This window comes from Odocoileus virginianus, chromosome 4 (genome assembly GCF_023699985.2).
Source record: "Odocoileus virginianus isolate 20LAN1187 ecotype Illinois chromosome 4, Ovbor_1.2, whole genome shotgun sequence".
Lineage (NCBI taxonomy): Eukaryota > Metazoa > Chordata > Mammalia > Artiodactyla > Cervidae > Odocoileus > Odocoileus virginianus.
The window spans coordinates 90,903,746-90,929,922 of NC_069677.1; the positions used below are offsets into that span (position 1 = coordinate 90,903,746).

General features: G+C 36.6%; 1 protein-coding gene across 25 annotated transcripts in view; it reads right to left on the minus strand.

The window, feature by feature from the left end:
* Positions 1-26,177, minus strand: part of TBC1D5 (TBC1 domain family member 5) — a 559,964-nt gene that overhangs the window by 265,686 nt on the left and 268,101 nt on the right. For all 25 annotated transcript variants that reach the window (XR_011487445.1, XM_070467024.1, XM_070467039.1 and 22 more), the window contains one exon: positions 15,269-15,335. Coding sequence is in view for 24 of the 25 variants with exons in the window: in XM_070467024.1 (XP_070323125.1) it covers positions 15,269-15,335 (67 nt within the window). In the remaining variant the exon portion in view is untranslated. The remainder of the gene's footprint in view (positions 1-15,268; positions 15,336-26,177) is intronic.

The window sequence follows — 26,177 nt, forward strand, 5'->3', positions numbered from 1 at the left end:
ACATCTAAAAATTTAATACTGTTTTTAATAATAACACTGCTTTTACTTGGACTTATTGGTCCAAGAGAGAAGTGTTTCATACATTAAAGACACTACTGTCTGCCATGTGTGTGTATTTTTAACCTAATTATTTTGATTTTCAAACCACTGAAACTTTTCATATATAATTTAAACCTAATATTTATTTCCTCTTGATTCTCTTTACTTTGTTTTCATGCTTAAGTTAATTCTTAGCCACTTCAAGTTCAAGGAAATCAATTCTTGGGGTTTTTTGAAATTACTTTAGTTCATTTGTATTATCTATGATATTTTAAATATACTATCCATTTCCCATTCAGTTCAGTTCAGTTCAGTCTCTCAGTCGTGTCCAACTCTTTGCGACCCCATGGACTGCAGCATGCCAGGCCTCCCTGTCCATCACTAACTCCCAGAGTCCACCCAAACTCATGTCCATCGTGTCAGTGATGCCATCCAACCATCTCATCCCCTGTCGTCCCCTTCTCCTCCTGCCCCCAGTCCCTCCCAGCATCAGGGTCTTTTCCAATGAGTCAACTCTTCACATGAGGTGGCCAAAGTACTGAAGTACTTTCAGCATCAGTCCTTCCAATGAACACCCAGGACTGATCTCCTTTAGGATGGACTGGTTGGATCTCCTTGCAGTCCAAAGGACTCTCAAGAGTCTTCTCCAACACCATAGTTCAAAAGCATCAATTCTTCAGTGCTCAGCTTTCTTTATAGTCCAAATCTCACATCCACACATGACCACTGGAAAAACCATAGCCTTGACTAGACGGACCTTTGTTGGCAAAGTAATGTCCCTGCTTTTTAATATGCTGTCTTGGTTGGTCATAATCACCCACATCTCACTGTTCAAATTTTGCTTTCAGTTTTAGTCAAAAATGAGGGAAAAAATGAACAAATAACAATGCAGGCATACATCTCAGAAAATATGCTTCTGTCTATATAGCTCATAGTCTATGAAGAGAAAACACAGATTTCAAATGGAATAATTTGTTTGAGACCATGCAGTTCCATGGCCTGAAAGCAACAGTACTTTCCGGATCAGAGAGGGAACGCGTGAGGCAATGACTCCCCCAGACTCCTCCAGAAGCAGCTCCTGCTCACAGGTACCGACACTCTGTGAAAGCAGATCCAGCTGGCTAGATCCACTGCCATCTTGTCAGGTTCTGCGGCCTTTTAAGGTCAAGTTACACAGCACTTATGTAATGAAGGATAATTATCTGTTAGCTCAAATAAGACCCCGTGCCTTGATTACAGTATTGGTAAAGAAAAAAGGAGACTGAGGCATGTGAAATGGAAACATTCTCTCTAAAATTCACAATTATTTAAATTTATTCAGAGGTACTTATAGTTCTAATTAAGACACAAATCTCAAACTGATGGAGCGCTCTGACAACAGGTACATAAAGGCCACAAACTGATCTATTGATTGTCTTTCTCTTCTATGCGACGGTATTTTGTTAATAAACTGTGATACACAGCAAACACAATACACATCTATTCAGTGCCTACTCTGTACTTAGCACTTAGAGATGTTTTTAAAAGCATTCAGTTAAGGGAGCAGAAGGATGTGTAAACCAATAGTCATGTGATTAAGGCAGAGCACTCTGGCAGTTCAGAGAAGAGAGAAATAATTTTATATCAAAAAATTAAAACTCAGTGTAAAACATGGTAAATAGTAACCCCACAGGCACTGAAATGCCACCCCAAAAACTGGGTTGCCAGAGGTTGAACAGTGTACAGAGGACAAGTTGAGTCCTTTGAGGGGAGCTGGACCAAAAGAAAAGTTCTTTCCAATCACAAATATGAATGGTGGCCAATAGTCCTGAGCCTGGGAAAAGAATATTATGTGCTGAGGAGTCGGTGGTGGGATTTTTCAGTTTAATTAACAAGAGTAAAGAAGAAATAGGTGTTAACTTTGTCTTACATAAAACTATATAGTCTGTCGCAGCAAAAATCTAGCAATGATGCTCTCAAAATGCTAAAAAGAAAAAAAATCCATTCATGTTATGATATGTGATATTTTGGGTAAATCATTTTGAACCTCTCCAACAACCCTCCTGAGTATTTTTAACCCCTCTTTGTGAATGACAAAACTGAGTCCCAGAGAAAGTAAGTTGTCATGAGAGAAAGAGTGAGAGTGTGGGAAAGGTCTTCCTGAATGACGGGGGTGACAACAGCGAAGGGAAGCATGGCTCTCCACACATCAAAGGACAAAAACGGCCCCTAAGAGGGCAGGACGGGGACGTGTCTTGCATTTCCTTCCTTACAGTGTCAGGTTTTGAACGTGAGGTCCGAAAGTATAGGGATACGTTTTTACCAGTTGGACTGAGAAGGTACGTCAACAGACGCTGTGAGTGGTTAAGAACACAGGGGACATTCAGGTGGAACAGAGGCACTTTCATTTAAGTGCCTCAAATGGAACAGATTAGAGACCAGGCCCTTGAAACCTCTCATCAACATGGGCTGGGGCCACCTCCTGGCGATGCAGTGCAGGCACCAGGTCCCTGAAAACATCTTCAGTGAGGTGCTCAGGCCCTCAGGAGTCTTCTCCAGCACCACAGTTTGAAAGCATCAATTCTTAGGCACTCAGCCTTCTTGAAGGTCCAACTCTCACATCCATACATGACTACTGGAAAAGTCATAGCGTTGACTAGACAGACCTGTGTCAGCCAAGTAATGTCTCTGCTTTTTAATATGCTGTCTAGGTTTGTCATAGCTTTCCTTCCAAGGAGCAGGCGTCTTTTAATTTCATTGCTGCAGTCAACGTCTGCAGTGATTTTGGAGCCCAAGAAAATAAGATCTCTTAATATACTTTCTAAGATATGCACATAAAATGAGTATGAAACTGGTTAGCACCTTCTACATTTAACTGTTTAAATACTTCTGTAACCTGAAGCATGAATAAATGACATGGCAATTTTGAAATAAAAAAATTTCTGAATTGCTCTCTCAAATGAAGATACACAGAAAAAAACTCTATTGTATATTTCACATAATGGTTTTACCCCATTGTTTGGTTTTCGTTAGACAAGGCACAGTGTCTCTGTGGAGCTAACACAAGAAACCCCGCCATGTACAAGAAGTGAGGACAGGTCCTAGATGACCCACAGTCTCGTCCCGAGGGCCTCCGATCACTTGGTTAGAGGCACAGCTCTGGCTCCTGCAGATGACGAGGTCGCTGGGCGGAAGAGAGAAGGGCCGTCACGCAGGGAAGGCTGAGACATCGTCGCAGAGAAGGGGGGGCTGTGATAATGGGGAGGGTGGTGCAGGAGCCCTCAGCGACGGCCCGTCAACCGTGGTCGTCTCGTCTCTGAGGTCTGACCAGAGTGACAGCGGGACTAAAGGCCAGGCCAAGGAAAGGTGATCTTTAAATTGGACGAGATCCAAGTTAGATGGGCAGAATATCTGAAGGTGCGGAACCACCGGTAAGAAAACTGCACTTGATGTGAAATGGTTTCTATAATTTTACTATCCTAAAGTGCATGCCAATATGTGGAAAGACTGCCATATTAATTATGGTCATATCTGCTTTATCAAATGCAAAGGGAAGAAGGACACAGTCAAATTTTCAATCTGCATAGAAATATATTAGGGAAAGATTTCTCTTAATTAAAGGACTGTACCATGACTCCAATATCCACATATAAAAGTATGTGTCTTTGTAACATTTTAAAGCTATGGCTTTTAAAATACTATTGAAATAGAACAAGGAACATCTAACTTAAAAATCAAAAGAAATGGGAGAAGCGTAAATTAGGAATGTCAGCATCAGACTGTAAGTGTGGCCCCAGATCTGGGTAAGCTACGTTAGGACTGCAGGTGTCGAGATCAACCAGATAAACACTGATGTTATCTGTAATTACCTCATTTTTAGCTTAAATCACAGGTAATGAGGGAACTCAGAGACTCTAAAAGGCAATTAGAAACTGTACTGGCTTTTTTGCTTCCTATATCAGGAATTTTTAAAAACTTACTTTTATTTAAAGCTTTTTTTCCCCTTCATAATGAAACATCAGGGCATATTACTTATACATATATAAATACATATAAAAACAACTCACAATTACTCACAAGCCTAAAATGGATTTCTTCATATTTCTAGGTGAAAAATGCTCTCATGTGATGAGGCTCCATTGAAACAAAGGTAGCAGACAGTTCAGGGTAAGGCAGTCCATTAAAATCAATTTACAATCATGCTTTGATTCGGTTTGGGATTTAACTGTGAATCAAGAAACTTTGAGCCTCCAACTCAATATCCACACGGTATATAATGAAGAACTGAGTTAGCAACGGTTTTGGACTGTCAGATATAATACTCTACTAAGCAGGTGAAATATAGCTAGTGCAACTGAACAATGATATACCTTATTTTAATTAATTTAAACCTAAACTTAAACAGCCCCACACAACTAGTGTTCCTGTACTGGACAGTGAAAAGCAAAGTGCTTTAGGGTGATAATCATACATACGTTTCATTTTGTAAAGTAACAACTATAAAGGTTCAAGGGATATAAAGATAAATATGCATATGATACACACTTATATAGTGTTGCTGGGGAAAGAAGACAGAAATACCTTAGAAGTCAGACCAGACAAATGGTTTCAAAAAATCAAGATGGTTCTGTAACAGAGGTAACACACAGTAAAAGTCACTCCAAGTAAAATCAGATCACACATGCGAAAGTTTGCTTTTTCTTTTTTGCCTCTCAGCTCACTGTCTCTCACTGCCTGTGCTTCTGTCTCCACACCAGCCTCTGCTCCTGCTCCCTCCCCCTTCCCTCACGCAAACACGCGATGTGCCCCCCAGCACACGGAAGAGGTAGAATGACAGTGAAGTTTATGATGACAGCTATGGTCCACCTATAAGTTACTAAAAATCAGTGATACTGGAAAGAATCAGACCCAAGATTGGAACTATGAGCATAATATAACCATACTCAGCAAGCGACTGGCTCCACGATCTAGGAAAGGATCATTTAGAATGAAAATCAACAGGCCATGTGATCAAATAAACTTTAGTTTAAGGTTAATGCGTGCTTTCTGATTTGTCAGACGAACATACCTGGGAAAACAACCTTACATGGGCCCCTGGTAAAGGAAATGACCCCACTCACGGGTGAAGAAAACTAGAAAGCATGACTTACCTATAGATAAAAAGAAAAAAAAAAAGAAACAAATCATGCATGCATACCTAATTTACCCAACATGATGAAAGGCCAAGGTATGCCATGTAAGTGATTTTTCTTTTCTCAACTCAAAAATGTTGAGGGTATCAAAACATTTCAAAAACTTAAAGAAATGTTTGTCCAGATGTTATATACATTTGGATAATGGATGGCCATTTGCTTCTACATTAACTAACCCGACACTGCTTGGCTTTTGGAGTCTTCCATTCCATTTTTAGTGGCATTTCTCTCATAGCCACGATTGTCAGGGGATCAGCTACTGATTTGTAAAATGATGTTAGCCTTTAGAAATCCTAAATTTGCACCTCTCTGTCACTTGCTCAGTTTGTCTTTTCTAAAACAAAGACAACAAACTAGACTTTGAACTGTCATACACTCTTGCCTATTTCAACAACATAAACTGTAGCCTTTTTTAATTTAAAAAAATGAGAAATTAGGTAAATGGAAGCAGATTAAGAACAGGAAGGACTTCCATGTGACTAACTCTACCTAAGTGAAAAAACTCCTTTCTATTCCATCGTTTTCTTCTCATTCCTAAATTTCTGATTACATCTTCCTTGGGTGAAGCTATTAGAAATCTGACCTCTAAATAAATGACACGCTGCATTTCCAAAGAAGAGGGATGATCGTTGTTTTTAACACTGGACATCGGGAAGACACTGAAGTGAAGGAATCAGGCTGTGAGACTCGGTTCCAGTCTGCATGCTGCTCCCCATCAGTGGAAGATGAGCAGCTTTCTCATGGTCTTCATGCCCAAAGTAAACTATGCTTCAGAAAAAGTCCTGTGTTGACGTGCAGATGTATTCGCCACTGCTGAAGTTTTATGTTATTTGAAAGTTCATATACTTCAAAAGAACCCAAATCTAGTCTTCACTTCACAAAAGACCTTTTGTTACTTTGCTAGTTGCTATTCTGTTAATATGTATACTCGCTAACTCAGGCATTTCCAAATGAATGCCACAAAAAAAATTAATTATATGACCACATAATGAACGAGTGGGATATTTTCATAAATTTGTTGTGAAATGCTACTGTAAGAATGAAAATCAGCACCAGAAGAAAATTTTCATTTGTTTTCTACAGAACTTTAAAAAATATTACAATTAGGAATGGTACCTAGCGATACAGAGGCAGGTAAATGCGTTGCTTCCCTAGGGAGAAGGCTCCACCAGAAGCTCAGGGTGAAACATGGATTGGGAGCAGAGTTCAAAATGCCACACAGGCCCCTCTGGCTTTACTTATCCTGCTCCGCCCACCCTCTCCCAAATCCCTCAGGTAAAAAGGAAACCAGTCCCTGCTCAACTTACAAACAGAATACAAAGGAGAGACGCAGGCTCTGGGGTGGACCTGCAGGGAGGTGAGGGCGGGTGAGCATGCAAACTGAAGGAGCTCCTCTGGAGACTACCCATGTACTCCTGTAGCTGAACGAAATCCAAATCGCGGAGCGCTGGGTCTGCCTCCCTGACAGTGGGCTCTGCCGCTCGAGGGAGCCCCAAGACCCAGAGGCAGGTCAGGGACTGGAGGGAGAGTTCAGAGGTGGTGGCCAAACACCCTGTGGTGCTTCCCACGGGCTCAGAGACTTGGGCGTGTCATCCGAATTACTTTCCTAACATTAAACAAGGCAGTGGAAACACAGGCTCTGAAACTCCTTGAGAATGTGTCACCCGGACTAAACCACTTCTACATCTGTCTCAGAAGAGAGCCTCTACGATCACGGAATGAGAACAAGGCCTGTGTGTTGGGATGAAACTAGGACATCTTTCACATTTCAAATGGCCAGTTTCTAGTCCACAGCAGGTTTACTGACTTCTCCTTTACTTCTAGGCACATAATATTCATTCTCAATTATATCAGTATCACCTATTTTGTATAATTTTGTGCAAGAGTCACATTTTCAACTCCCAGTTAAAACTTCTGATCATTGATTTAGATATATCAAACATCTGGGATACACTGAAATCTAAAACTTCAGTACTGTCAAAATAACAGTTCCTGCAAAGTAAAAATATCACCGCAATGAAACAGTTCTATGTAAATGCCCACACTGTAAAAGACTGTCACTGACAAATATAATAAGGTCAATTGAATCTACCTATTCTGAGTGCCCCAAACCCCTAAAGAATGCATTGCTAGAACAGAAAATAAAGACTGTCTTTGGTCATATTGTTCACCTCATGGAAAACTCCCGTTCCTTTATTATGTCTAGCAAACACACCTTCCTCCTAACCACCCGACACTCACCAGTAACTAGCCACCCGGCATTCCCCCAGTTCTTGGGAAACGCCTGCCCTTGTTACACCAGTCTTCATCTACGCTAGCTCTTGCAAGCCTGCCTCCCGGCCTAGATGGTGCCTGTACCACAGCAGGCTCTGTGTCCTTCTCTGGGTCTAGCTCACTGGCAGGCCTCTAATGGGTGGAGAATAACAAACTGCAGAATGACTGAAGATATTTAGCTCTCACACTGAACAACAACAAACTTTCACACACACACACACACATCAGGAAAGCACTTGTGAAGACTCTGGAGTAATAATAAAAATAGGATTATTAATCACTGCCAATTTCCCTCAAAAGGCAAGGTAATCTGATACATAAAAGAAATGTTAAATATTAATTTTTATTAAAATATTCTATGTAAATTTATCTTTAAACTATATCTTTGAGACTTAGAAGCTGTCCATCAAATCAAACATCAGAAATTAAGCAGTATAATGAACTAATCATATAATATATCAATAAGGATATAAGAAAGCTACTTGTAGAATGTTTAAAAATACCTGTAACTTTTCACTTTTAAACCCTAATTTATGCATTATTTTCTCAAGTTATGAGTTCAGTAACACAGTTCAATATTATCGAGCAAATATTTTACTGAATCACCCCACCCCCAAACAGCGCAGTGCGCTAACACGCATTACAGGTGGTGGCAGTGGGGCTGACGGGGCATTTCCACCAGGAACCCAGGAGGAGACTGAAGTGCTCCCAGGGGACAGGACTCACAGTGAGGCTGACTCAGAGCAGCTTATTCCTGTATTTCAAAAGTATGCCTGTCTTTTCAAAGATAAACATTTACACAGCCTTGGATGATTGGAGCCTGCAGCTGACTTTGTAAATAAACAAATATGAAAAAAAAAAATTCCCCAAAGCCTGGCTACAGACAATAAAAAGGGCTTGAAGGGGCTTCTGAATGAAAGAAACTCAAACTGTCAACATGCATGAGCAAGGCACTTTGGGTTAGGTTAATCTGAAGTTATAGATGCGAACAAACCAGTTAGTGATTTAAGTGAAAGGTTACCTATGTTCAGAGCCTCACATGATCAATGATTAGTTCAGATAGATCATATGTGAGAGAGAAATGGCGCTACTGACCAGTTCCACAGCCGTAAAAAATAATAAAGCTGCTTGAAGAGGATATACTCATCATTAAAACGTGATTTTTTTTCTTCTTCTCTCAAATGTGGCTCCATTGTGGAGATAAGAATTAAAGGTAATATTCTGATTTTGGTTTCCAGAAAATAAAATGATTAATTTTGTACTCTCTGAAATTATCAGTTAACTGTGTTACAGTGCTACTTGAGCACATATGAAAAGAAGAATTGAGAACATTTGACAATGTTAGGCTAAATATAAGTATTGGTTTTCTAAATATCCTTCCTCTATAATCTATAGATAACTATAGATATCTATAAATGTGACCTTTTACAGGTAACTATAGATATTATCCTTAAATACTCATTTATTGCCACTATAGAACTATATGGGGCTTCCCTTGTGGCCCAGCTGGTGAAGAATCTGCCTGCAATGCAGGAGACCTGGGTTCGATCCCTGGGTTGGGAAGATCTCCTGGAGAAGGAAAACGCTCCCCACTCCAGTACTCTGGCCTGGAGAATTCCATGAACTGTGTAGTCCATGGGGCCACAAAGAGTCGGACACGACTGAGCGACTTTCACTTTATAGAACTATATAGAATTTTATATATAATATATATTTTTTCACTATATAGAACTATATAGAATTGAAAAAATACTTTTCTGAAATGAAGGCCAACTTTGTTAGGTGTAAAACTTGGTTAAAACTGAAAGGAATTTTAGCAAAGGGAGACGAAAGAAAGAAACTGGCAGGGTCACTCACTGTGTGTCAAGCGGTGGGTCCAGCCGCACACGGCTCCATGACAGAGGCGGTGCTAACACTCAGCTTCACAGAGGAAGCACCAGGAAGCAGGGAGCTTGACTGCCTTGCTTAAGCCCATACAGTCAGGAGGTGCTGGAGCTGAGAGGCAAACTTCAGTCTGTCTGTCTTCTACCTGTGTGCTTTTTCCAACTTGTTTCCCTAAATTACGCATTTATTCATAAGAACTTCAAGAGTCAGTGTCATATGATTATATAGATTCTCAATAAAAGACAGGAATAACGTCAAAATGAGAAAAGCAGTGTTCTAAGAATCAGGAAAGAAACCCTCAGTCCAGACCCTCTTCTCTTATCTATTTATTAACCTACGTCCTAAAAAAATAAATAAAATGGTAAGGCCTTAGGAACTTAAGATGAGTGAGTGAAGGAGGGGGACAGGAGTTCAGTTTGGTGTCCTCTTAGTATAATGTTATGGACTGCATGTGGCCCCTGCAAGTTCATACTTTGAATTCTGACGCCAATTGTGATGGTGTTCGGGGCTGGTGTCTTTGGGAGGCGACTGTCCTCAGGGCTGAGCCCTGATGAATGGGATTACTGCCCTTCACAAAAGAGGCTCTCAGAGAACTTTCTTGCCCCTATAGCCATGCGAGAATACAGTGAAAAGATTTCATCTATGAACCCGAAGTGGTCTCCATCAAACACCACATCTACCAGCATCTTAACCTTGAACTTTCCAGCCTCTAAACTGTGAGAAATAAATTTCTATTGTTCATAAGCTACCCAGCCTCTGGTATTTTGTTGTAACAGCCCAAACTAATACAGTGTAACTTTCACAATTATGTTTCTATAAAAACAATATGTTTCTGAAATTCCATACTCCTAAAAATAACGGATTAACAAATTTATATCATTCCAAGAGTATAACCATAACCCACACTTCTAATTTTAAATCCAAAGCATGCTTTTGCCCTATTATGTCTAACATTTTGAGTCACTGCTTCACTTCCATTTCAAGAGACATATGACCCTCTTACATACAAATGGGGGAGAGATACTATACCAAAAATAAATGTAAATGACGTAAGGACATTTCCCACATCCTTTCAAATTATTAATCACATGTAAATAGGACACATAAATGTCTTTGCAATAAAACCTTAAGTTTAATTTTTAAAATTTCCTCAATGACTAAAGAAAGTTCACATTAATGTTTTCTTTACTTATTCAGAAAAAGACAACTTTTAAATTCAAAATGTTGAATCAACTATATTTTTTAAAAAAACTTTTAACCAACTTATACCAATTAAAAAAAATATATTAACCCACTTAAACTTTTAACTTTGACTCTAGGAGCTACAGAAAATGCCATATGGAGAAAAGGAGGCAACTCTGAAGCTCTAGTCAATATCAAGAAATGATGCGCCAGTACTTCAGCCCCAAGTGGCTTTTCATTTTCCTTCTTTTAAAAGAAAATAAAATATATAAACAGGAAAAATTTCCCTTATTTACCAAAAGTCCTTTTGAAATATGAAACTTGATCTTTCTTTAGAGGGAAAAAACTACGGAAGCCAAAAAGTCTGAATATTTCTTAATTAAGAAAACAATGTGTAGTCTGTAAGTATTCAAAGACTATAAATTTTTCAAGGCTCAAGTCACTGCATCATGCCAGCTGTAGGATCTGCTAGTTCAGATGACACACGTTAAGTATTTTGCAGTCCCTTTTTGCATCCAACTACCTGCTTTTTAATTAAACATCAGAGCTTCTGACTAAGTTATTATAATTTTTATTGATTGCCTATAACTGAATAATCACTGGTCATTATTATTTTGAACTGCGTCTTTTGGAGTCAACATTCTATTTAAGTATTATTTGAAAAATATCCATTTGTCAAAATCCAGAAGATGATACATTTTTTCTAACGGTGCAGCTTGGGAAAATACACTCAGAAATAGTACCATGTGAAATCAAATTGTAAAAATAATTAGGGTCAGCTAGATGATCTACCACTGACTACAAAGAATTAAAAAAATCAGAGTTAAATAGACAAATTTATTTTAAAATGATCTATATTTATATTCCATCTTATGCCATTTATACAATGCCAAGATGTTATCTGAATCTAAGCAATATTTTGAGTTTCCCAGAGAAACTCACATGAATTTTCACATGAATTTGTGGCCACATAAACACAACCTAAATCTTATAAAAAATGAGGCAAAAATGAAGTTACTTTTATACTGGTAATTATAACACTATACTTTAAAGAGCATTACATTGATTCAAAAACCATATACACTTTCAATGTACTTTTACAGAATACCATAATTCGATCAACAAAGATATTTAGAAACATAGAGTAAAAAAGGGAAAACCTAAAAATGTTCACCTTCAATTTATTCCATAGGTCACTGTTATACCATCTCATAAGATAATTAAACACGCAAGCAGCTGGCACTACAGCTAAACAGATTAATGTAATAGACTGTAGTCATATGCGCTGGCAAGGGGCTCGCCTCTTTGGAGAGGAGAAGGTCAGCTGCCCTTGGGAAGGGGAAGGGGGTGCGGGAGGATGCCCCCGCCATGTGGCCCCGGGCCGCAGCCACTGAGTCGAATGCAAACCACTTCTCTGCTTTCACACCGAGCAAGGGTCCCTCAGTTTTAACGATGAAATAAGAAACAGAGAAAGCTTATTTAATCTAACAGAAGATGTTAACAGTGGTCTTTAAAAAGCACAGGATACACTGCATAAAGCAGTAATATCTTCTCACTTCTTCTTTCCATTTTACCACATCATCTACAGACTATTTGGGATATAAACAAATGTTAACAGAAACTTCCAAAATGAAGATTTAGTCTATTACCAGGCATCATAAAATCACCCTACTGGCGCCTTAGGAGTTAAACGCAGCCGATGCTATTTGAATCAATGAGGCAAAACCACTAGAGACACAAATCCAAAGTGAAATCTCACCTCTGAAAACAAACCTGTGCGCATGAGGCGCATAGGGCTGTAGTTAGGGCCCACTGATTGCAAATTTCACATCTGTCAAAATTTCAAAAACCTAACCCTGAACTTAAATATTCATAATAAAACAGCTTCCTTTTATCTCCACCATGTGTACAAGCTTGTTACACAACGCCAGCCTGGACTATGCATCCGAGACAGACTACTGAGCCTCGGGTTTAGCTTGCTCGCAGCCCCTTTCTGGGCTTCCCAGGTGGCACTAGTGGTAAAGAGCCCGCCTCCCAATACTGGGCAGGAAAGAGGCACGGTTCGATCCCTGGGTTGTGAAGGTCCCCTGTAGGAGAGCGTGGCAACCCACTCCAGTACTCTTGCCTGAGAAATCCCATGGACAGAGGAGCCTGGCAGGCTGCAGTCCATGGGGTTGCAAAGAGTCAGACACGACTAAAGCAACTTAGCATGCAGCACACAGTTACTTTCCTGTAGGACATACTGTTTTTAAATCTTCCTTGTGGTGTCTCTACATATATATTAGCACACTGTAAAAATCTTCTACAATTCCATAGGATTAATAATGATGACAATGATGAGGATGACGTGGACTGGAAGACAGAAGCAGTTAATACTGATTCAGCTGTCGGCACATAAGAATAACCCATTAACTCCTTGTAACAAATGCATTTTATTATTCCCTCATTCAAGGTGAGGAAACTGAGACTAAGGCTTGTCCAAAGTTTCCATGTGGAGTCAGGATATGAACCAACACACTATGTTGCCATAATATTAACAAACAGAAAACAAAACCAGCACAACACAAAGAGGCTGTGCCCTCTCACAACTGTCAATCTAAGACCACAATGATGTAAACAGATAACAGAGAGAATACAGACCCAGGTGACCAAGACTGAATTCAAAAGCTGGTACAGCCTCATCACACGCCATAAAGGGGTACACACGTGGAGGCTTAAGTGAAGACTAGGGCGCAGAGTTGCCAATTCACCTGAGGTAAGCAGAATAAATGGATAACAGTAATCCACAGCTGTGCATTCAGATTTTCCAAAGGCTTTATCTTATGTAATTCCATCTCAACCTTTAAAACAGTTGTGAGAAAGAATCGGATCAGACATTATAATGTCCATTCTACAGATAACAAATTAACGCCAACTGTTATCCCAGACACAAGCACATATAGCTTGAGTATCCTGGTACTAGGTTGACAGTCAGAATTATATGTGAAGAAAGGTCAGGATTTCTGAGATGGTCTAAATACAAAGGTAGATGTGTAGGGCTAAAGGATATTTGAGGGTTGAAATATTCACATTTTTCTAATAACCTATTTCTACTTGCTTCAAAGAGCTCTGATAGTAACGGAAAAATTATTTTCATTTTTGAACTTTACAGACAATTCTGTTGCCACCGAAGTGTGATTCTGCAACAATTTCAAGGTTTTATCAGTTAACCTGATATGAAAATAGACCCTAGAGCTGTGCTTCTATGAATTCTGCCATTTAACCCAAGTGTCAGATTCACAAGTAAGCTCATTATGTTGTAAGAGCTATTGCCTACTCAGTAGAAAAATATTCATTTCACAACTTAAATACTATAATACTATTTAATAACAGCAGTGACCTGCCAACTATTAAAAGCTCATTTTATATACTGTACTACCTGAGCTTTTTATCTTGCCTTTTTAATTACAACAATAAATTAATATCCTAACATTACAACACTGACAGGCATTGATTAAAACTATATTAGTTAACAACATTAGTATTTATTGTGCAAAGTTGCATTAGGAGTTCATTTTCAAAGTACAATTATCATGCAATAATACTAAGATACTTTAATCTTCAAACTACTCAAGAACAAAATAAACTACAAGATAACACTGTGCCTTCATATTAATACATTTCTCTTGACTTTATGTCCATCAGTTACTATAATTAGCTGAACTACAAAAGTAGCTGTGAAATTCAACAATAAAATCGATACATACATATAGATTTTCCATCCTTTGAAATATATCTTTATTTTCCTTTTGTCTTGGGTTTTTTTAAACAGTATTTATATCTAAAATGATACTTCCACCATAGATTTCACATGTATTATCATCTTAGCATTCCTCAGTTACATTCCAAATGAGCATTTATTTAAATATCTTTTATAGAGAGCTCCCTGGTGGTCTAGTGGTTAGAATTCTGCCCTTTCAAACTGCTGGGGCCCAGGTTCAATCCCTGCTTGGGGAACTGAGGTCCCACAAGCCACACAGGGCAGTCAATAAATAAAGAAGTAAATATCTTTTAAATTCATCTACTTTTTAGGTGTGATCAACATGTTTGGATAGAAGATGCTACCCATTATGTAATATGTCAATTCCAAGCTTTCTATTACACTTCAGCACTCAAAGAAGAGACTGGGTAACTCCAATATTTATAAGGTATTTTGTTAAAGGAGCCAAACAGGACATTAACAACAGCATTTAATGGAACCACAGGTTACATTTTATACTCTGTATTAGCAGGAAACTTAAACAAAGGAAGCCTTTAGTACTGTGACAGATACACTGGAAAAACAAAAGCAAAGTGGATTACAATGAAGTTTAATACATGCATACATGGGCATTCATTCTAATCATCCTACTCTAGGGTAACAACAGGTATTTACAATAACTCCACCTACTTGATAAGTCTGCAGAACCACAGCATTCTTTACATTTGTCACATTTTTAAAGCACAGGTTACAGTTACTTACTATTCTAAGATTAGAAGCCTCTAAAATTAGGTATGGAGAAGGAAATGGCAACCCACTCCAGTATTCTTGCCAGGAAAATCCCATGGACAGAGGAGGCTGGTGGGCTACAGTCCATGGGGTCGCAAAGAGTCAGACACGACTGAGAGACTTCACTTTCACTTTAAGATTAGGTATCCTGAACATTATCTTACTTTCTATCTATGTATTCATCACCTACCTATAGGAATTAAAAGTCCCATCAGAGTCTAAAGAACTTCTTCTTCTTCCATTTTGATTTGAATCTCCTGGAAAAAGAAAAGAAAAGAAAAACACTGAAATAATGCAGATTATAAAACTGAACATTTCAGTTGAAAAGCTGCTGTCTGACAGCCCCACGCAGTATACTGAGTCAGAAAACACATATTCCCTTATCCCTCCCCCAAAGAGCTTTTGTAATCAGAGCCCTTTAAACTAAAACTTCATTTTGACACTAAAATATAGAGTAAGACCACCACTTGTAACTTGGATAGGAATATTGCCAAAGTAAGTACTAACAGGGACAAATGAAGTGTAATACAGACATCTTCTTCCTATGAATCACAAAACCAAAACTTGTACACAACTTCTTATGAACCAAAGGCAGCTTTTCATTACGGCGTCCTGTCCAGCGAGGAGCTGAGGAGGGCAAGCACACAGCAGGCTCGGCGCCCCCCGCCCTGCTCTCCAGGGTCTCGTCTGAGCGAGCTGAAAGGTGGCAACTGAGAATGCACTCCAAGAGCTGGCACTACACCTCAGCAGTCTTCCCCAAACATCATGTTTTCACTGTAGGCAAAAGCTCACCCGTTTAAAAAACCAACATCTAAAGGTATTTCTGCCTCATGTAAAACATCAAACTTTCAGGGAGAAAAACTTGTTCATACAAGCATATTCATAAAATCAGATTAGAACAAATTTATACCCATCATTTTAAAGATCATATAATATATTTGCTAAGTAAGTTTAAAAAACTTCTACAATATAAAATATATATTATTGAAAGAAATTTAATTTTAGCTTAAAATTTTAAACATATGCTTAAAAGTATAGTTTTCATGAAAGCACAGATACTTCTATTAAATATATCACTTATTCTTAGAAACAAATTATATAGATCAGAATCTGATTATATTTTATACTCCTAAGTTTTATAATGTAAATTTCAAACATTGGGTTATATTCACTTTTAAGATATTTAAAGCTTAATAATTTAATGATTTATCCAATTTTTATTTATACTTTTAATCCACTTGAACATAGAACAGTATTACTGAACATCATCACAGTGGTCCTGGTTAGGTCAAATAGTAATTACAGAGCTTTCCATTTACAAATGAGATTATTTTAAATAATTGAATATAGCACTGAAGATACCCTACTACTATGATTATGCTGCTCATTAATGGCTTTTGAAAGCTAAAATGCAATTTTAATGATAGCTGTCTATTTTTCTTTGCATGCTTTATCGCTGACAGATAAGTCAAAAATGTTGGTTCTCTTCAAAATCTTTGCTGTTGCACCTAAATTATTTAAAAGAATGAAAGTGGTCAGGGCTCAATTACTGAACTTTTAAGTCTATGTTTTTTTCAAAATACACTTTCAGGCTTTTCTTTTTCATTAAACAAAAACCTTAAAAATGATTACAGCATTCAAAATGTTGCCAAATTTTATAGAAGAAAATAATCCAAAACACTTAAATGTTTAAGATTAATCTAGTTGGTATATTTTGTTAATTCTTTGAAAACATGGGCACCATAAGATGAGTCACAACACACTTCATTTGCTTTTGAAAAAAAATTAATAGCATTATCGTAAATAAATTAAAAAGATTTAAGGAAAATTAGTCTCCCTCCGTCCTGTTAAGTGAAAATTTCCTACAACACATGTTATTAACAGCTTGCAGACATTTTCTGTGAAACGTTCCACAATCAGTATAGAATAAGTACCATATCATACATTTAGAATGTGAGCTTTCTTCTTCAAAAATAAAGACTATGACTATTTAAATACATAAGATCTCACCAACAGTATATTCTTGTCCTCTGCTTATATTATCATAATAAATATAAAATACTTCAAATAAGAGATTTTCAGTTTTTTAAACACCAAAGTTTTTCATTAAAATACATCACAAAGGTTTTTTTCATTTTATACCTGTTTGGAAATGAATATATCACATTAAATGTAACCTTCAAAGGATAGTAATAAGGAAAAAAAGCAGCTTTTCTTGCTCAAAAACATACCAAATAAGGAGTACAATTGTTTCTCTAAACAGTATTAGAGAAAAGATTTCAGAGTTTGCTACATGGGGAAAAGGTAATAAAGTTTTGAAGTGGGAAAAACTGCTTTGTTTCTTCAATTCTCCAGTTGAAATTAATTATAGCAAATGTTTATGAAAACATCTGTTCCTTACAGTTATAAATTCTTAATTTTAGTATGGACGACTCTAGACTTTTATTTTGGAAAGAAACTGTCTGACAATTGAAAGGTTTACAAAAGAACAGGCAGGATTTATAATTCTGGAAAATTACATATACAGTGTGCTATATCCGGTACAGATTTTCATTTGTGTGAAACACTTGGAGGAGCTTAAAACTGGTTGTAACTAGGAGAACTCAAAGGACAAACAGAGAAGTTCAATTTTCATTTAAGCTGTTATACACTAAAAACATATTTGTATCACGAGAAAAAGACAACCTAAGAATTAAAAACAAATGCTACTTTACTGTCAACATAGTTTGGAGGTAAGTATAGTAAATTATCATTAATTGTATCAGGAACTTTAATAAATTTAAGGCCATTATAACCATGGGAAGGTAAAGGTAGTGTTCCTCAAAAACAACAACAGAGGGCGCAAGAGAGTTTAATATGATGTTTCTCCCTGCTGTTCTGATTCTTGAACTAAGTTGTCAGGTAGCTCTAATTGTAACAAGGATACATGGGTTGTTTTCAGATCTTTCCTTCTCTCCCTCCCACCCTCCGCCTCTCTCTCACAGACGCACACACCCGCGCGGGCACGAAAATGCACTAAAGTACTCTCACACAAAGACCTTTAAATGATCTAACAGAACAAATGTGTTTTAAAATAAGAGCTCCTTTCACCTGCTTGAAAAGTAATTTTAACAACAGAGTAAACTTTAAAAATACAATTGTGATTTTAGTGTTTTCAATATTTAATGTAAACTAACCAAAAAATAAACTGGATATATTTATTGAGTAAATTTTAAATAAATATACAAATTATATACAATAAATAATATACAAATTTTGTGTGTTACTGTATATATGCATAAGATTGTACAATGTATATATTTATAGGAACAGTTCATCAATTACCTGTGACCATTACAGTTTGAAATCTACATAACACATTCATTTCTCATTAATTGGTAAGTAACTTTGAAAATGAGTTCACAACATTCATAATTAAACAAAGTTGCCTGATTTGAAAAAAAATGCTCATAGCTATAATGTTTTTAATGAGGATACAAAGAGCATATAGTATTTTCCATTTGTAATTCTTAACATACATGTATCTAACTTGTGAAAACCATAATATGTATAATGATGATTTAAATTTCAAAAATGGAATAAATTAAATTTGGACTCTTTTTTAGCTTTTATTGCAGTCATGTTGAGCTAAGAGCATTTATAGTATCTGTGCAGTGTTGAAATCATGCTAAATGAAGGTTTACAATAGATTTCAATAATGCTTTTAATACATAAACATCTGCTTTGTAAGGGAGGACCAAGATTTCAAACTTGGTTAGATAAAAAGCAAGCAGAATAATGCTATAAACAAGCACATCTACTCAACTGTGCCTTCAGCTTATACATAAAAAATCAAATTTTAGGGTATCATATCACACTAGGTATGAATTCTGAAAAGTACTACATAATTTTAAAAAGGCTGACTTCTGAATTGTCAGAGAAATGTCACCAAGTGTGTGTGATAAATTATTAATAGTAATGGGAAAATATTTGGTTAAACTAAGTTGAAAACAAAGCTGAGTAGCCACATCTTTAGTTATGATGGATAATATGGCATAAATGAATAGTGTAAACACCTAAAACTGAGTTTTTTAAATGAATGAGGATAACTACTGAAATGTTTTACTTAAATTTAAAATCTCATTGAAAGTGAACAATACAAAAAAATCTATAAATTAAGTATAAATTAAGTATATTCATGTGTTGATATACAGTTAAGGCAAAGGATAATAACAGCATTGTCTATGAAAACAGTAGCCACAAAGAATATTACATTATTTCAAGAATCAGGTAAACAATATGCTAAGTTAATTATTTATGCTGAAAATCTAGGCCCACACATTTAGGTTTAAGAGCTAGTGCTCAAATAAATGTAAGAAATTTGTTTATTTAATAATTATTCATTTTCTCTATTGTTAATCTGTCTACATTCTAATGATTCAATAGGCATATTTAGTTCCCTACATAATATTTTCATATTATTAAATTAGATAATGAAACTCAGATGTAAAACAAATGCATAGCAACCATTTGAAATAAATAACACTAAGTGGACAATTTTAAGAAGATAATATGTTTGTTATTCCTGTTAAATATTAAACAGAATTTTCTTTTTTAAAAGAGAGGAGAATGACATCAGCAGTGGCAGAATACACAGCTCTAAATTCTCATCTTTCAACAGAAGCATCAGAAAACAAGTACTGTCAGAGCAAACTTTGCATTGACTTTGGAAATAGTCGAAGATCTGTAAGAACCAATGAACAAAGAGTCAAGAAAAAGGCAACTTGAAAGCTTTGTAAGGTTTTGGTCTACGCTTATCCTAGATCAGCAGCAGGTGTGGACATGGAAGCTAGTTCCTAGTGTGAGCAAATTGCACCTTGTCCCAGAGGGAGCAGAGAAGACCGTAAGTGTAAATCAATGCTAACTTGTTAGGGACTACCTGAAGAACTGACTGAAGATGTTTATCTCCTTTTTCATCTAACTAATAAAAGAGAAAAAAAAAAAAAGTCAGGCTTTGTTTGCTCTTGAACACACTGCAGGTCAAATTAGGAGTCGGCAGACACCTGGGGCAAAAGATCACAACCAAACCATAGAACAGACCACTCAAGACCTGGGGGAAAACACTGGCAAGGGTTTCTTTGAGAAATTAGGACATTCAAAAGCACCTGTGCATATAGAGGAGTACAGAAGTCTTCACACATGCCCAGGGCAAGACGCATGACGACAGAGAAACTGAGAAAGCCCTAAGTTTCTAGCCGAAAATGACCACTAGGAGGGGTGCCGGCCTGGGAGGATGACGGGGACTGCGCAGCAGAAGCCGTCTGCAAAGGCAAGGAGAGGCTTGGGCTTCTGTTGTTCTTTTTCTAGCTCCTGTCATTCAAAACATTTCTGTCAAAATCCTCACTGAACACAACCTAAGACTTCAGTGTCAAAGAATAAGGCTTTGCAAAAGTAAAAATGTTCCAGGAGAGTAACTAAATCAATGGACTAAGGTAATCTTCAAGGACATGGAAAACAGCAAACCCAAAAGAGAGAGAGAATCTGATTTCTGGAGAACCTGATTTTTGAATAATAATGTACAAATATCACATTGTCAACAACAATAAAATCATGAAGCATACAAAGGAACAAAAAATATGGCTCATCTATGGAATGAAAATAAACTGATGGAAACTATCCCTGAGAAATTACTGGATTTACTAGACAAAGATTTTGAAACAACTGTCTTAAAGATGTTTAAAGAGCAAAAAAAAAAGGACTAAAAAAGAAAGAAAAAAGCTATGTTAACAAATCAACAAAATGATATCAACAGAGAGGTAGAAATTATAAAAGGAAATAGAATTTATGAAGTTCGAAAGCCCAATAATTCAACTGAAAAATTCACTAGAGGGGCTCATTCACAGTTGTGAGCAGGCAGAAGACAGAAATAACAAATTGGAACATAGGACAATTGAAATTAGGGAGTTTGAGGAGCAAAAATTTTTAAAAAGAGTGAAGAAAGGCGAACATAACCCAAAAGAGAATCCTCAGTAAGATTAACAGTTAATTTCTCACCAGAAAACATGTAGGCCAAAAGATATGGGATGATCTATATAGATTTTAAATTGCTTTTTAAAAAACGGCTATCAATCAAGAATTTTGTATCTACCAAAATACTCATTTGAAAATGAATGAGAAGACTGTAAGATATTTCTAGAAATACAAAAGCTGAGACCAGACATACACTAAAAGAAAAGCTAATGGCAAACTTTCGAGTTGAAAGGAAAGAATACCAAAATAACTCAAAGTTGTAAGAAAAAATAAAGATCTCTAATAAAGGTAAACATGTGAGCAAATATAAAGCCAGTATCATTGTATTTAAGATTCGTGATGTCACACTTGGTTTCCTACATGATATAAAAAAATAAATGGATAAAAATAATTGTAAATTGATACAACTGAGCAACAATGTATAAAAATAACTTATCATACAACATAAAAAGGGAAAAAGAGCAGTATAGCAGAACATATTTTGTATGCTACAGAATTATCAATTTGAAGTTGATTTTTAAAAATTTAGGATTTAAGTGTGATCCCTGTGATAGTCACAAAGAATGTATATAAAAAATTACACAACAGGAATAAGAAGGGAACAAAAAAAATACAACCAAACACAAGAAAAAGCAGTAATGGAGGAAATGAGAGGAAATAAGATATAAAACATACAGAAAAATAACAGCAAAATGGCAGAAGTTCTTTTTGTCAGCAGTTACCTTAAATGTAAACAGATAAAAATTTCATTTAAAAGGCAGAGATTAGAAAAATATGCATTTAGAAAAGCCACAATGTAATTATATGTTGTCTACAAGAGACTCATTTAAGAACCAAAGTAAAAGGATAGAAAAGATATTTCATGTAAAAATATCCAAAAGAAAAAAAAAAGAGGGATATACTTGGCTATACTAGTATTAGACTAAATAGGCTGTTACAACAGACAAGAAAACTGTTATACAAAGAAGGACATTATATATTGATGAAAGGATCAAACCATGAAGAAGATATAACAATTACAACATGTACACACCAAACAAGAGAACGTGGAAATATATGAAGCAAACAGTGATAGAACTGAAGGGAGAAACAGGTCTACAATAAAAGTTGACATAACATCTAGACAGGGATCAGGAAATATAAGGAAATGCAGGACTTGAACAAGACTGTAAATCAAGTAGACCTAACAGACACATAAAACACTCTAGCCAACTACAGAATACAGAATCTTCTCAAGTGTACATGGAACACTGTCCAGGAAATACCATATGTTAATTCATAACACAAGTTTCAATATAGTTAAAAAGACTGAATTCATGCAAAGTATCTTGTCTAACTACAAAGGAATAAGGCTATAAGTCAATTACTAAAAAAATTGGAAAATTCTTAAACATAATAAATGCAAATATGAGTGTCTAAAGGTAGAAAGACAAAGAAATAAATATGTAGGTAGGATCTGTATGAACACAGTGGTTGTAAAAATCTTTTATAAAAAAACACTGATGGTGATCTCTGATTAAACTTTAAAGCAACTTCCACGGGGAAAAACAATGAATGGTAAAATCAAACGGTCACATTCAGTTTAATGAAATTTTGAAGGAGCAGTATTAAACATCAAGACTGAAAGGTAAAGCTCTGGCAGGAAAGACCTGAGGACATGCTCCACCATTTCTTTTCCCTCTAACTTAACTTCGATATTACAGTTTCCTTGTCTATAAAATGAAGATAACAGTTCACACCACAGAAAGTCATTATGAAGACTAGATGAGTGCAAGTGAAGGGCTTAGCATAGCATGCAGCACAACCTAAAACCTCAGTGAGTGTTAGCTATCCTTTTATGGATGCTTTTATCAGTGAGTGTGCTGAAAATACTGTATCCAGTGAAGGAATAAAAGGAGAAGTCTAGTGGTTCTATACAAAGAGAATAAACATTCATAATTTAAACTGGAAATTACAGCTCTTCTGAGTAATTAAAAAGCTCTATTTCTGATAAAATTTATAACTAACAAAAGTTTATTCTATGAATTATACAACTATGCGACATTTGTGGTATTCTTTTAATATCCTTCCTGATGATAATACCAAACACTGAGAGTGGAGAAATAGTACAATTAAGTAAAGTTTCAGCCTCGAATATAAGTTATCTAATGCATGAGCTGAACACGTACAAATGTGCCTTGGTGCTGACAAAACGCAGGTAGATGCAGAGCTGAAGCCATGGTCGATCCAGCGCCGCTGGGGCTGCCGCGCAGAGCGAGCGGACAGTGTCAGCGTCGTTGCCCTGTAGCTGCTCAGTCGTCTGACTCTGCGACCCCATGGACTACACAGCCCACCAGGCCCCTCTGTCCATGGGGTTTCCCAGGCAGGAAGACTGGAGTGGGTTGCCATTTCCTTCTCCAGGGGATCTTCCTGACCCAGGGATCAAACCTGTGGCTCCTATATTGGCGAGCAAGTTCTTCACCACTGAGCCACCAAGGAACCCCATACAATGCTATACATGTATCAGAACAAAATCAGCTTTAAGAAGAATTCATTAGATACTAAGACTGAACTGAAACAAGGCCTAATTCTAAAGATAATCACAAGGATAACTGCAGAATTTAAATTAACATGTAATAACACTCAAATGCTAGTATCTTTATTTTTTATCATTGTCATTTCCAGGCATATTGCTGTCTCTTCAGGCATTCTATGGACTTAAAGCTGCTTGGTGTTTCAGAAAAAAACAAAGCAGAGCAGGAATGAATCGAGTGAAGAGAACTCCAGTGCAAAATTAACGTCTGTGGGTCCTACCGCCCGCATCTACAGTAAAGAAGGGAAGGACCAGGTCTGACCATGCTCATGAGCACGCTGCTAACCCAGCTCATCTGGGGCAGGTACTTAGGGTGTTTATCTGTGTGTATATACGGTGTGTCTGTGGGAGAGAAAAAGGCTGAAAAATGGACAAGCCTGAGAGAACTGTGAGTGGGATCCAACATCCTTTATTTTCAAAGGTTTCCTAGATTACTATGACGGTACAAAAGTCTTTCCTAGTAAAAAAATAAACTTCTACTGTGCTAGAGTAATAATCTCTAACAGAAGGCAATTTAATTTATCTCGAATAGGGACTGCGTCTCACGTATCTTCATTTACTACCAGCTATCAGTAAGACACAAATCTGATCTCATTTTCAGCAGCAGCAGAGGGCTGCTCTGAGGTACGCTGATTCTGCACGTGACACTGTGCTCTCAGCCCCGGGAGGCGACTGTCGGGGAGGGGCACAGTGGGAACGCCCAGCAGAGCGCTGCTGTCGGCCCACGTGGTCCCCTTGCGGACCACCTAGGCTTCAACAGCATCCTCCTACAGAAGAGCTACACGTGAATGCCAATGCTATAATTTAGAACAATTACAAAATACATTTATAGTAAGCAGATAAACACAAAACAGATATTAAAAAGAGCTTCCTTAAAGGCAAATGTGCTGACAAAGAATACTTGAAAATATTTTTCCAAGTTTATAATGTGCAAAGACTAACAAGGCCAAAGACGATTACTCTACACTTTGTCCTTTGCTACATTTTTCCTTAATAAAAATACAAATAATGACTTCGTTTAAATTCTGACCAACATTTTTAGATTTGCTACTAGTTCTAACACAAGTTTTAATGAAACACCTATTTTATTTTTTAAAAATAAACAAAGACAGTAGCTTTTCAAAGATGATCTAATTGACACAAAAGGAGTTCTAAACCTGAAATCAAATTACCTGTTCAGTGCGTAAATAATACAGCAAAAGTTATTTACATATTATTTGCTAAAGTACATTTGCTGTTGAAGTTCTATTTCACTTAAATCTTTCAAATACTAACTATAAAGATATGTATATTAAATATTCTTCTCTTCAATGTATAAAAAATGAAATATCTTTTTATACACAACAAATTTCTCTCAGCAATCCTCATTTTCACTATTGATTACAATCAGTGCCAGAACCTTTTGACATCAAGTGAACATGACCTCATAAAATGTAAAGACACCATTAACCTCATGTACTTAAAACAAGATACTTAATATTAAATATCTCCTTTTTTGGTATAAAAAACTAAAGTGGAACTATTTGAAGGATATAAATTACCATCCACAAACTACATAAATCATTAATATATCTTTTAAAAGACAGCTAACTGAACAAGTTCTTATACCAAAGATCTACTTAAAAAGCATAATGGGCACTTTAACTACAAAGTCCCAAAGCTCAGGCAAAGAACTGAGGGTAAACATTCTCAAACCTATCTTTATTTTTTAAAACAATTTACTAAACTAAATCACATTAAATCTAGTAATCTAAATCTTCAAATACAATATCAAGAAATGTGTTTACCATTTCCTTCAAAGTAAAAAATTCAAAAACATTCTAACTGACAGATGCCTGTGTGCTAAGTCGCTGCAGCGGTGCCCTACTCTGCGGCACTACGGACTGTGGCCCGCCAGCCTCCTCTCTCCACGGGTTCTCCGGGCAACAATACTGGAGAGGGTGCTCTCCAGATTTCCCCCAGGGAATCTTCCCAATCCAGAGATCAAACTCACGTCTCTGACATCTCCCGCATTGGCAGGAAGGTCTTTTTTTTAACCACTAGTGCCACATGGGAAGGCCAACAGATCCATAAAACAGTTCTATTTCATAAGTTATTTTAATATTAAATAATTGTACTAAAATCTCACTTTAAAGAAGAATTTTAAATATTCAAACTGATTTCTGTTTATCATTTTATGATAAAGTCTACTTATTAGAGGAGATAATTTCTTAACCTTACATAATAACTAGAAATATTTTTTAAATAGTGACTCCTTTAAATTTGCTAGGAAACGTGTAACATGCCAAATTCAACTATGCTTGTAGAGTATTAAATACATTATTCAAAGCAGTTATTTATTGATCATTTTATCCAACCATATAGTTATCTAGACAAATGGCAAATGGGCCTAGTCAGTACATGTATTTATGTAGTAATTCAAACCACCTGGATCACAGGGTAGCTTCTCTAATTCAAAAAGTTCTTGCTATGATCACTTGTTAAGGTCCTATTACATTTTAGCATTAGTGATACAGTG